The sequence below is a fragment of the Elephas maximus genome, chromosome 23, assembly GCF_024166365.1.
Source record: "Elephas maximus indicus isolate mEleMax1 chromosome 23, mEleMax1 primary haplotype, whole genome shotgun sequence".
NCBI classification, from domain to species: Eukaryota; Metazoa; Chordata; class Mammalia; order Proboscidea; family Elephantidae; genus Elephas; species Elephas maximus.
The window spans coordinates 64,442,025-64,455,945 of NC_064841.1; the positions used below are offsets into that span (position 1 = coordinate 64,442,025).

Sequence of the window (13,921 nt, forward strand, 5' to 3'; positions counted from 1 at the left end):
CAGATTTTTTTCAACTGATCTCAAGCCCCTGTTTTGCATATTTTTGAATACATTTACATGTTGACTATCAAGAGGCCCTAACTCCAAATATGTATGATAAAATAAGTTAGAACTTGTCACCTACTGCCATTGTATTCATACACAGTCATCAGTGGGTAACACAACTCCAGTACATAACAGATTTTGTAACAGCCGGAGACCAGGAAGGAGAGGACATGTGGGCAGAGGGCGGCGGCTGGGAGAAGCCGTCCTTCTCTCTCTGAAACGTGGCTGCCACGACTGTGTTCCTGCCGCCTGCCGGTGACAACCCTCTTCCTAGACTTCAGAGTCTGAAACCGTACCTGAAGCCCGAATTCCTCTATACCTTTGTTCTTTTTATTATTGCAAACATTCTGTTGCCTTTGATCTCCACCCCCTGCCCCCCCCCCGGAATGTTCTGGTCCTCAACCAATTATGGACTGGCCTTTGCCTTTCCTGACCCTGTCATTCTTCTGCGTGTTCCTCCCTCGACCTTGAGGGCATGTCCTGTTTCCTTTGGGCCACCTCCCCACAGTGCTTAGCACAGGGCAGGCCAGGGCCACCACATGTGGTGTGTAGAGTGCATCCCATCCAGGGAATGAAGCCAGGGGGCACCAGTATGGGCTGAGCTTCAGCTTTTCTCCCCACACCAAACTGTGCTGTATCAGGAGCAGGAGGCATTTTTTTTGCACCTCCACTAGCTGGAACTGGTGAGGGAGCACCTTTTTCTAATTTGCACAAATGTGTGAGCTGGCTGAGGCCCAGTGCAGTTCACCCACTGGGCGCTCACTGGGTGAATGACTGAATGAATGTATTAATGAGCAAAAGAGCAAAGGTAGGGCAAGGAAAATAGATAAGAGGCTTTCATAGTCATCTAGGTAAAGGTTAATGAGGCCCTAAACTGGGATGGAAAGGGTGGTTCGGTGGTAGCATTCTCAACTTCCACATGGTTCCTGGCTGGTGCACCTGAAGTGCAGTGTCTTAGTCATCTAGTGCTGCTGTAACAGAAATACCACAAGGAATGCCTTTAACAAAGAGAAATTTATTTTCTCACAGTCTAGTAGGCTAGAAGTCCAAATTCAGGGCATCAGCTCCGGGGGAAGGCTTTCTCCCTCTTTTGACTCTGAAGGAAGGTCCTTCTCGTCAATCTTCCCCTGGATTAGGAGTTTCTCTGCGCAGGAACCCTGGGTCCAAAGGACTCAGTGTGTTCCCAGTGCTGCTTTCTTCGTGGTATAAGGTCCCCCGTCTCTCTGCTCACTTCTCGCTTTTATATCTCAAAAGAGATTGACTTAGGAAACTAATCTTGTAGATCTCGTCAATATAACTGCCACTAATCATCTCATTACATAATAGTGATAAGATTTACAATGCATAGGGGAATCATATCAGATGGCAAAATGGTAGACAATCATAAAATACTGGGAATCATGACCTAGCCAAGTTGACAGATATTTTGGGGGGATACAATTCAATCCATGACAAGCAGCTATCACCTGTCTCTCAAGGCTTACACGTTGCTATGATGCTGAATAGGTTTCAGCGGAACTTCCAGACTAATATGGACCAGGAAGAAAGGCCTGGCAATCTAAAAATCAGCCAGTGAGAATCCTGTGGATCACAACACTTTGATCCTCAACTGATCATAGGGATGGCATGAACTGGGAAGTGTTTCGTTCTTTTGAGCATGAAGTTGCCATGAGTCGGCGACCTGACTCAATGGCAGGTAACAGCAACAAAACTGGGATGTAAACTGTGTTTATGGAAAGGAGGGGATGAAATAAGAAAAGAAGCAACAGGTCATGGATTAGATTAGAAGGTTCAAGGATGTCAAAGGGGAGAAAACCAAAACCAAACCCGTTGCTGTCGACTCATAGCAACCCTGTAGGACAGAGTAGAACTGCCTCAGAGTTTCCAAGGAGCGCCTAGTGCATATGAACTGCTGACCTTTTGGTTAGCAGCTGTAGGACTTAACCACTGCATCACCAGGGTTTCCAAACCAAACCTGTTGCTATGGAGTCGATTCCGACTCATGGTGACCCTATGGGACAAAGCAGAACGGCCCCATAGGGTTTTTAAGGAGTGGCTGGTGAGTTCGAACTGCCGACCTTTTGGTTAGCAGCTGAACCTCTTAACTACTGTGCCATCAGGGAATAAAAATTACCTTCTACCCATAACTATCACAGACGTTTGACTGTTCGATGAGAAGATTAAGTACAGTGTGGTTGCAGCTTAGTCCTACACACCCACTCCTGGAGAACTGGCTTTGGTTAGGTGATAAGTTAACATGGATTGTATACCTACTATGTGTGGGGCCATGTGCTGAGCAATACTGGGGGAGATGTATCACCAGCCCTTTCCCTCAAAGAGCTTGTAATCTAGTTAGAAGACTGCACCCAAGAGTCCTGGTGCTGGGCTCTGTCAACTAGCATCACACATATATGACTTAAAAAAAAAAAAATTCCAAACCTGCTGCCTTCGAGTCGACTCTGGCTCATGGTGACTCTATATATACGTTAAGTGCCAAAAAATAGTAGTAGCTATACCTATGTGGCACCTTACCGTTTATATGACCTTTCACCTAAATGAGGTAGCTATTGTTTCTTACTGAAGAAGAAATTGACACTCAGAGTGGTGGGGTGGCTTGCTTTTCACTCCACCGCCTGAATCCTAGTCAAACTACTTGGTTGAACCAAATAAGGTTGCCATTTCTGTAGGTCCAAAATGGTTGGATCAAAAATCTCATATAGTTTAGCCTGATACTTTTCACAGTATTATGCTGCCATTTGAGACTTTTTAAATGGTTCTGTTGGTTGTTTTTTCACTTGATTATATAAGGAATAAAGCTCTTTCTGTTAAATGTGCAAAATAGAAAAAAAAGTGTGAAGAAGTAGAAAAATCTTAGTTCTGGTATCTATACTAACAGTTTGGCGTATTTCCTTCCAGATATTTCTGTTTGCATTTTTTTTGCAATGTTGAGATGCTATGATATCTTCTGATTTAAAATAACATTAATCATAAACTATCTTCATATAACATGAAATAATTTAAAACATGATTTCAGTGATAACATAGTATTCCATTGAATGCAGGTACCATAATTCATCCAAATGCTGAAGCTAAAGCTTTCAATTTCTTAATATTCTATACATCTGGATCCTGTTCCTGACCATTTCGTTAAGACAGATTGCTCAAAGTGAAAGTCAATTGGCTTTGGAGGAAACTTGTCGGCCAAATCCCTCCCTCACCTTGTTAGCCTTACCCATGAGGACAGAACCAACCATTTATTTGCTGGTTCTTGCATGGTTGAATGATAAATGCTATAAGAGTTTAAAGATGAATGATCAAGGAAGCCTTGGGGCAGATGGACCTTGAACTGAGCTTGAAGGATCCAAAACAAAAAAAAACAAAACCTATTGCCATCAAATTGATTCCAACTCATAGCGACCCTATGGGACAGAGCAGAACTGCCCCGTAGGGTTTCCAAGGAGCGGCTGGTGGATGCGAACTGCCAACCTTTTGGTTAGCAGCCAGGCTCTTAACCACTGAGCCACCAGGGCTCCATGCTTGAAGGATCAGTGGCGTTCAAATAAGAAGAGGGAAAAGGTTTTCCATCAGCACAGCAGAAGCGGGGGTACCATGGAAGCAATGAATATGGCATGTTGGGGAAGACGGTTATAATCCGCTTAGGGTACATAGCTTCTGTTTGGGAAGAGCAGTTATAAAATTTGAGAAAAGGTTTGGCCTTGAATATCAGCTAATAGTATACTTAATCCTAAAGATAATGGAGAGCTGTTGACATTTTTTGAAAAGGGGAATATATTTACAAAACAGCTTTTCAACGACTATAGAAGACTATCTGGGAAACCAGAGACATCTTTAGCAACGGTGAAAGATTTTTTAATGCTTGCGTGTCTTAAAAACTACACCACCATATAAATAAGGAATGACTTGCTCTACTGTGCTCAGCCTATGGTGACGGTGTGACTTGTCACATTGACCTGAAAGCAATGTCTGGGTGGCCCAGGCTTTGAGATTCAGGCAGGGCGGCTCGGGAATCACAATGGCTGGATCCAAAATGGTGGTCAGAGGCTATTTCCCATTGAGAATCACCACTGGGACAGAGATGTTCCAGGTATTCAAGCTGTCAGACAGGCGGAAAGGAAAGGTGAGGCAAGAGGTGTAGGAAGGAGCCACTGAAGGACCTTCTCACCAGAGTCGCTTTCATCCTCTCCTTTGGCTTCTACACGTGTGGTTACAAATCCTGCTGAGGGGGGAGTGATCTTGCCTCAAGCATTTCCTGGTAAATAAAAATTTCATGTGTTTTAGTTGTATTTTCACCATCTTTAGGGAGATATATATGTCGCAAGGACTGCTGGTTGCCCAGTGCTTAAGCGCTTGGCTGCTAACCGAAGAATTGGTCGTTTGAACCCACCCAGTGGCTCCCTGGGAGAGAGATGTGGCAGCCTGTTTCTGTAAGGTTTACAGCCTTGGAGACCTTATAGGGCAGTTCTGCTCTGTCCTGTAGGGCTGCTATGAGTCAGAATTTACCTGATGGCAACGGGTTTGGTTGTTTGTTTTTGGTGTGTGTTACAAATTCTGATTTCCTGTGTGAGTGAAAAATAAAATGTCGATGTTACTGTTCCATCATTATATTTTCCCTGTTTTTTAGATAAACCAGATATTTTCAATCAGTGCAAAACAATGACAGATATTTCAGCCATTTGTCGAGTAGCTGGCCATAATTCAACAGTAACTTACAGCAACAACATTTATGTTGAATGAAATATTTTGTAAGACATGTGCACTTTGAAAATCCATCTGTATCTCACTGTACCATACCACACAGCACAGGGCTTGTGTTGTGGAAAAATAAGACCCAAAAACCAATTTTAGGGTTTATTAAGGTTGTCTGCAGAACGGAATGAGGGGACCCCAACATACTGAAGCTCCTTGGTTACCTTCACTAAAAAAAAAAAAAATGCCCCCCAAAAAACAGTAGTTTTTCTTGAAGTGCATTCATTTTAAGTCATTAAACAAACAAAAAAGCCCCCAAAGCCTGTTGCTGTCTAGTTGCCTACAGCTCCTGGCGACCCCACGTGTTACAGAGAACTGAGCCCCATAGGGTCTTGGCTATAATGTTTATGGAAGCAGATCGCCAGGCCTTTCTCTCAAGGTGCCACTGGGTGACTTCGAACCAGTTAAGCTGAGCACGTAATCATTTGTGCTACCCAGAGATCTTCCTTAAATCACAAGGCACACTCGCGCCAAATGTGCTGTCGATTATGGCAAAATGTTACAAAGCCGCAGAATACCTGGTGTCGTAATTTAGGATGATTGCCAAATACCAAGAGCTTTCCAAAAGAGTGTGGCTGACATTTTTGAAAAGGATGATGCTGTTTATATAGGGGGAGTAAAACAGGATGTTACCAGTTTGCTGAGGCTTTAACCTATCCTTAACTGGCACTCTTTGTGACATTTAAAAAAAAACAAAACCCATTGCCATTGAGTCAATTCCAACTCATAGCAACCCGATAGGACTGAGGAGAACTGCCCCATAGGGTTTTCAAGGAGCAGCTTGTGGATTTGAACTGCCAGCCTTTTGGTAAACAGCAGACCACTGCTCGTGACATGTAGCTGTCTATGGACAGGGTTGGCTTCATGGATGTGGGACCTGTGCAGTTGTTTGTGGCCCAGCACTTAGAAGGGCCCCACGCTTGGTTTAATGTTCTGTTTTTGCTATCTGGAAATTGGTAATAATTTCTGAATAAGGGGCTCTGCATTTTCATTTTGCACCATGCTTCCAAACCGTGTATCTGTTCCTGATTATCGAAGCTGATTTCATCTGCATTTACTATAGCTTATGGGCTGAGACATTGTCTTCACAGGACCAATCTATCAAACAGGTTAGGGGCAAGTGCAGTGGTGAGCAGAAGGGCTTCTGGTCAACTTTTCATCATTTCCACAGGAGGCTAAACAGTATGCTAGGAAAGGGAAGGAGAGAGTGTAATTTAAGCAGGGGCTATTGATAGCTGTAGGAGCCCTGGTGGCACAGTGTTTAAGTGCTCAGGTGCTGACTGAAAGGTTGGGAGTTCGAACCCACCAAGCACACTCTGTGGGAGAAAAATGTGACAGCCTGTTTCCATAAAGATTACAGCCTTGGAAACTCTATGGGGCAGTTCTACTCTGCCCTATAGGGTTGCTATATGTCGGAATTGACTCGATAGGCAACTGGCTTGGGTTTTGTTATTGACAGCTTGAGTTTCTCCGCAGCAGCTGCTTCTACTCCTGCTATGCCAACCGTCATCTCATGCAGCTAATATCTGCCAGGCTCTGGTTAAGTGCTTTATGCGCATTGTTTCCTTTAACTTAATCTTCTCATCAACTTGAAAAACAAATATTATTTTTATACATAGAGAATCTGAAGTTTCTAGTAACTAAGTTGCCCATGGTTACGTTCACTGTCCATTACTGCTCACTTAGAAGTGGTCAAACCACCCTTGTCTGTTGTTAAAATTGAACTTGAATCACAGAGTTACCTATTTTAAAAAGACCTATAGAGCAATGCTTCTATAGATTGCTTATTTTTTACTTTCAAATAATTGTAGATCATGTTGCTGTTTAGTATCTTTTGGATATAAATTTCTTTTTGTCTTAGTCATCTTAGCCATCTAGTGCTGCTATAACAGAAATACCATAAGTGGATGGCTTTAACAAAGAGAAATTTATTTCCTCGCAGTGAAGTAGGCTAAAAGTCCAAATTCAGGGCGTCAACTCCCAGGGTAGGCTTTCTCTCTCTGTCAGCCTACTCATGAATCTTCCCCCAGACTAGGAGCTTCTCCTCACAGGGACCCCGGGTCCAAAGGACACGCTTCGCTCCCAGCACTGCTTTCTTGGTGGTATGAGGTCCCCCCTCTCTGCTTGTTTCCCTTTCCTTTTTATCTCTTGAGAAATAAAAATTGCTGCAGGCCACACCCCAGGGAAACTCCGGAATGTGACCTGAGTAAGGGCGTTACAATCCCACCCTAATCCTCTTTAACATAAAATTACAGTCACAAAATGGAGGACAACCACACAATACGGGGAATCATGGCCTAACCAAATTGACACATATTTGGGAGGGAAGAATTCAACCCATGATACTTTTTCTTCATGAGTCTTCTCTGGAAAGCATATTAATACTAGAAGTGTTTTTCCAAGAAGAAAAAGGTATCTTCGTCTTAGAAGATTGTGTCAATATACAGTGTTATATATTTTTTTGAACTTCAGCCAAAATGATATTTTGTTGTTTATTTTTGTTGTTTTCCTAGCTTTTTAATGTGTGGTTGTGTTCTGCCATAATTTAAAAAAGATGATTTCATGTTTTATATTTTAATTTTGCTTAAAAACAAGGTTTTTCAAAAATTTGTAAAAAAATCCTATTCTGTCCTAACCCAAGATATCTCTCCTTCAGGAAAGCGTCTCTGGCAGCTGATGTGCCCAGACTTGGATACAGTTCCTCGTCCAATCACAAGTACGTTCCCCGGAGGGCAGTACTCTACGTACCTGGAAATGATGAAAAGAAAATAAAGAAGATCCCATCCCTGAATGTCGACTGTGCGGTGCTCGATTGTGAGGATGGTGTGGCTGTGAACAAAAAGGTAATGGCATGATTTTTCTTAAGATGAGAAAAAGAAAGGAAATTTGGTGTTCTTTCAGTAGCATGGCTCACTATTTGGAAAGATTCCACCGTACTCATCTTTTGCTGGCTCTGAATATATTTTTGATCCAACCCTCATATGAGTTCTGAATATATGAGTCTCTTTCCTCCAAGAGAAAGAAAGAAAGCAACCAAAATATATTTTCAAAGCATGACCTTCAGTATATGTGACTATGTGTGCGTTTAGGTAAAGAGATAGACCATCAATTTTGGCCATAATATGTGCTGGTTTTACTCAATGAGTTAAATAATTCTAGACTTGTGGTGTAAAATTTTCAGATTAATAAAATACACTTAGGAACTTATTCCTTCTTTTTGTCACCAGATATATTATCTAATCTATTTCCTATAGGAAATCAAGGTACTCTCAGGCACTTTATCAACTTTTTCTTCATAATAATCCCTGGCCCTGACAAAAGGTTTCTTATCTCTTTCGGACAAGTGCCAAGAAAATAAAAGATAGTCTTCTATGGATAAATCACCATTTCCCCTATTAATTAAAGGGAGACTACACCAGGACATTAGAGTGTAGGTTCTGGCTGATTTTTATAAGGCCGGACCAGAGAAAGGAGCCTTAGAAAATATCCAATTTATAAACAGGTACAAAAGGTTTTCACTGGGTAGTGGCATAATGGGTGCTTTTTGTTTCATTTAACTTTGTTTTCCAGATTTCTGTAATGAACATGGATTTGTTCAATAATTAGGTGAAAATATAAATCATTATAAAAACAACTTATGTTTATGTGGAACTTTTTTTAGTTAAAAATACGTTTTCACTCAACCTTTAACTATCTGGTCCCTAGACAGTGAGGTTGGGCTGGGAATGGGCTGTGGGGCTGGGGCAGAGGAAACTGACCATCTGGATTTATACCTATTTGGATAGTTCTTTGTCCCAGGTGATCTGAATAATACATGACTGTATAATTCAGCTTTCTTGATTAATTGCTGTCCTTGGAGATTCTAGCAAACAAATATTTGTCTTTAAGAAAAAAAAAAAAGCTAATTTCCAGCATCCTTCTAATGGTCAAACCAAGGCTTTCCAAGTATTTGGAAAAGGATTAGAATAAGCTTGTGGAATCTAAACAGCCTATTCAGCATAGTTGACATGTGCCAAGGAAAATACAATTAATCTTCTTTCTCCCAGAGATTAAGGTAAATAGGCCTTTTCTTGAAGGATATAATGTGATTCCAGTATGCTTTCTCCTGAAACTCATGTAGTTCACGCTAAGATTAAATACTAAATTGTAATTCCAGTTCTCTGTGAGCCAAGGCGTTCAGTTTACTTCTTTACCTCAATTTCTTATCTGTACCGTGGGGATGACAATATCTTCTTTTGTCAGGGCCAGGGATTATTAGGAAGAAAAAGTTGATAAAGCACCTGAGAGTACCTTGATTTCCTACAGGAAATGGATTAGGTAAGTCCTGTAGTAATCATGATTAGAGGAGAATTTATTTTAGCATGTAGCAGAGTGAGCCATTAGGTGCCCTAATAAACTTCTAATTAGATTTCTTCACATACCATGAGGATCTTTTCCCATATCCACCTGAGGATATTTCCTACCACCAAGTGGTTGGAAATATGGTATATTCCTGCCCCGCATTTCCTTACTGTTCATCTATGCTCCAAAGACCATCTTTGCACCCGTAGTTCCCACCAGTCCTGGCCCCAGAGAGGAACAAGAAGGTTCTTCTAATGCAACTGAACACAACATTAGCTGCTAGACACACTATCATATGCATGCTGAGCTTGTAGTCAACTAATTTTTTTTTTTCTTATCCACAGAATGTTCTGGTAAACCAGGTTATCGTTGTTGTTGTTAGGTGCTGTTGAGTTGGTTCCTACTCGTAGCTACCCTGTGTACAACAAAACAAAACACTGCCTGGTCCTGGGCCAGTCTCACAATCATTGTTATGCTTAAGCCCATTGTTGCAGCCACTGTATTAGTCCACCTCGAGGGTCTTCCTCTTTTTTGCTGACCCTGCACTTTACCAGGCATGATGTCCTTCTTCAGGGACTGGTCTCTCCTGATAACATGTCCAAAGTATGTAAGACATATTCTCATCATCCTTACTTCTAAGGAGCATCCTGGCTGTACTTCTTCCAAGAAAGATTTGTTCGTTCTTTTGACAGTTCATGGTATATTCAATATTCTTCTCCAACACCACAATTCAAAGGCATCAATTCTTCTTCGGTCTTTCTTATTCATTGTCCAGCTTTCACATGTGTATGAGGCTATTGAAAACACCATGGCAGGCGGAGCCAAGATGGCGGACTAGGCAGACGCTACCTCGGATCCCTCTTACAACAAAGACACGGAAAAACAAGTGAATCAATCACATACATGACAATCTACGAACCCTCAACAACAAACACAGATTTAGAGACGGAGAACGAACTAATACGGGGAAGCAGCGATTTTTTTCAGAGCCTGGAGCCAGCGTACCAGTCAGGTACGGCACAAGCACAGAGAGCTGCTCCACCCCCCTGAACTAACCCCGGGAGGGGGCCCAGTTGGGTCGCGCGGGCGGCATGGGACGCAGCCGGTAGGAGAAGTCCCCGGGAGGCAGTGACTGGTATTGGAGCGGGGAGAACAGCGTCCCAGCCGGGACACTTGGTCACGGCACAAGCACGGGGAGCTGCTCCACCCACCTGAACTAACCCCGGGAGGCGGCCGAACTGGTTCTCGGAGGCGGCACGGCAACGCAGCTGGAGGGACGAGAAGTCCCCGGGAGGCAGCGACTGATTCTGGAGTCGAGAGTGCACTGTCCCAGTAGGGGAGCCTTGACGCTGGGCGTGGGGCCGGAAGCGGAGGATCTGACCGTGACTCCAGCGGGCCAGACCCCCCGGGGGCAATCTCCACACAGCCAGCACACATAGGCGACGCGCCCCTCGGGAATCTCAGATATAATAGTCATTCCAAGCAAGACAAGCAACTCTGGCTATATTCTGAGGTGCTACTCTCCTATCTCTCTGTTCCCTCCCCCACCCTCCCCAGGCGGCTTCATTAACATCTGAATAGCCTGAGCCAGAGGGAGAACTCTGATAGGGATCTGACTGCATTTTTTTTTTTAGCGGATTTTCTGGAAAAACTAGTTTCCCAGTGATGGCTCGGAGACAACAATCCATATCAAACCACTTAAAGAAGCAGACCATGACAGCTTCTCCAAGCCCCCAAACAAAAGAATCAAAATCTTTCCCAAATGAAGATACAATCCTGGAATTATCAGGTACAGAATATAAAAAACTAATTTACAGAATGCTTCAAGACATCACAAATGAAATAAGGCAAACTGCAGAAAAAGCCAAGGAACACACTAATAAAACTGTTGAAGAACTCAAAAAGATTATTCAAGAACATAGTGGAAAAATTAATAAGTTGCAAGAATCCATAGAGAGACAGCATGTAGAAATCCAAAAGATTAACAATAAAATTACAGAATTAGACAACGCAATAGGAAGTCGGAGGAGCAGACTCGAGCAATTAGAATGCAGACTGGAACATCTGGAGGACCAGGGAATCAACACCAACATAGCTGAAAAAAAATGAGATAAAAGAATTTAAAAAAATGAAGAAACCCTAAGAATCATGTGGGACCCTATCAAGAAGGATAACCTGCGGGTGATTGGAGTCCCAGAACAGGGCGGGGGGACAGAAAACACAGAGAAAATAGTTGAAGAACTCCTGACACAAAACTTCCCTGACATCATGAAAGACGAAAGGATATCTATCCAAGATGCTCATCAAACCCCATTTAAGATTGATCCAAAAAGAAAAACACCAAGACATATTATCATCAAACTCACCAAAACCAAAGATAAACAGAAAATTTTAAAAGCAGCCAGGGAGAAAAGAAAGGTTTCCTTCAAGGGAGAATCAATAAGAATAAGTTCAGACTACTCAGCAGAAACCATGCAGGCAAGAAGGGAATGGGACGACATATACAGAACACTGAAGGAGAAAAACTGCCAGCCAAGGATCATATATCCAGCAAAACTCTCTCTGAAATATGAAGGCGAAATTAAGATATTTACAGATAAACACAAGTTTAGAGAATTTGCAAAAACCAAACCAAAGCTACAAGAAATACTAAAGGATATTGTTTGGTCAGAGAACCAATAATATCAGATATCAGCACAACACAAGGTCACAAAACGGAACATCCTGATATCAACTCAAATAGGGAAATCACAAAAACAAACAAATTAAGATTAATTAAAAAAAAAATAATACACATAACAGGGAATCATGGAAGTCAATAGGTAAAAGATCACAATAATCAAAAAGAGGGACTAAATACAGGAGGCATTGAACTGCCATATGGAGAGTGATACAAGGCGATATAGAACAATACAAGTTAGGTTTTTACTTAGAAAAATAGGGGTAAATAATAAGGTAACCACAAAAAGGTATAACAACTCTATAACTCAAGATAAAAGCCAAGAAAAACGTAACGACTCAACTAACATTAAGTCAAACACTATGAAAATGAGGATCTCACAATTTACTAAGAAAAACGCCTCAGCACAAAAACACCATTGCTTGGGTCAGGCTTAGTCTTCAAGGTGACATCTTTGCGTTTCAACACCTTGGAGGTCTTTTGAAGCAGATTTGCTCAATGCAATGCATAGTTTGATTTCTCGACTGCTGCTTCCGTGGGTGCTGATTGTGGATCCAAGTAAAATGAAATCCTTGACCATGTCAACCTTTTCTCCATTTATCATGATGTTGGTTCTTGGTCCATTGCGAGGATTTTGTTTTCTTTATGTTGAGGTGTATCCATACTGAAGCCTGCAGTCTTTGATCTTCATCAGTAAGTGCTTCAAGTCCTCTTCGCTTTCAGCAAGCAGGGTTGTGTCATCTGCGTAATGCAGGTTGTGCAGATGCCCCGTTCATCTTCATACAGTCCAGCTTCTTGGATTATTTGTTCAGCATACAGATTGGATAAGTATGGTGAAAGGATACAACCCTGACACACATCTTTCCTGACTTTAAACCATGCAGTATCACCTTGTCGTATTCGAATGACTGCCTCTTGTCTATGTACAGGTTCCTCATGAGCACCATTAAGTGTTCTGGAAGTCCCATTCTTCGCAATATTAACCATAATTCGTTATGGTCCACACAGTCAAACGCCTTTGCATAGTCAATAAAACACAGGTAAACATCTTTCTGGTATTCTCTGCTTTCAGCTAGGATTCATCTGACATCAGCAATGATATCCCTGGTCCCATGTCCTTTTCTAAGTCCAACTTAAATTTCTGGCAGTTCCCTGTCAGTATACTGCTGCAGCCGGTTTTGAATGATCTTCAGCAAATTTTACTTGATTGTGATAGTAATGATATTATTTGATAATTTCTGCATTCGGAATAGGCATAAATATGGATCTCTTCAGTCGGTTGGCCGGATAGCTGTCTTCCAAATTTTTTGGCATAGACAAGTGAGCGCTTCCAATGCTGCATCCTTTTTTTTTTTTTAAAACCAGGCTAGTACTTGTAAAAAAATAAAAATAAAAGATAAATTTTTTCTTCTTAAAATCTCTATCCAGGATTTAATTTCACCCTATATATTTTATTGTATAGCCTTAGCCTCTCAAGGTCTTTTTGGATTTTGATTTCATCATCCAATCTTTATATCATCTGAAAATTTGAAAGCACACCCTATGAAAATTTAACAAGTTTCTAAGGAAATGTTGAAGAGGTTGGAGCCAAGCGTGCCACTAATAACTTCTGTTCAAATTTACTTAACAAACATTTATATAAACCAAAAACAAAACAAAACCCATTGCCATTGAGTCAATTCCGACTCTCAGCTACCATATAGGACAGAGTAGAACTGATTAAATGTCAGGCACTGTTGTAAGAGCTTTAATTTGTATAACAGCCCTATGAGATACTATTATTATGCTTATTTTACAGATAAGGAAAGTAAGGCACAGAAAGGTAAAGTTCATGAATCAGTACTCTCAATATGGTTATTCAGTCACCTAATTCTTAAAATCCAGTCTTTTCACATGGATATTATGAGAGATTTTATCAAATTCCTTTTCAAAATGAAGGTACATTCCCCCATCTGTTGTTGTTACCTGCCACTGAGTTGGCGCCAGCTCATGGCCAACCTCTCCACCATGGGTGACCCTGCGGGTACTAGAAATACTGGTGGCATAGATTCCAGCAGTGAGGGCAGTGGTGGAATTCTCGACTTCCAC

The 13,921-nt window shown here is 41.7% G+C and overlaps 1 protein-coding gene across 8 annotated transcripts in view; it reads left to right on the forward strand.

Moving 5' to 3' along the window:
* CLYBL (citramalyl-CoA lyase) overlaps positions 1-13,921 on the forward strand; it is a 341,524-nt gene that overhangs the window by 159,942 nt on the left and 167,661 nt on the right. For 6 of the 8 annotated variants that reach the window (XM_049867124.1, XM_049867122.1, XM_049867123.1 and 3 more), the window contains one exon: positions 7,469-7,655. In XM_049867124.1, coding sequence (XP_049723081.1) covers positions 7,469-7,655 — 187 coding nt within the window. Of the gene's footprint in view, positions 1-7,468; positions 7,656-8,470; positions 9,130-13,921 lie in introns of those variants that run through there. The other 2 variants (XM_049867125.1, XM_049867126.1) reach the window with 2 other exon arrangements.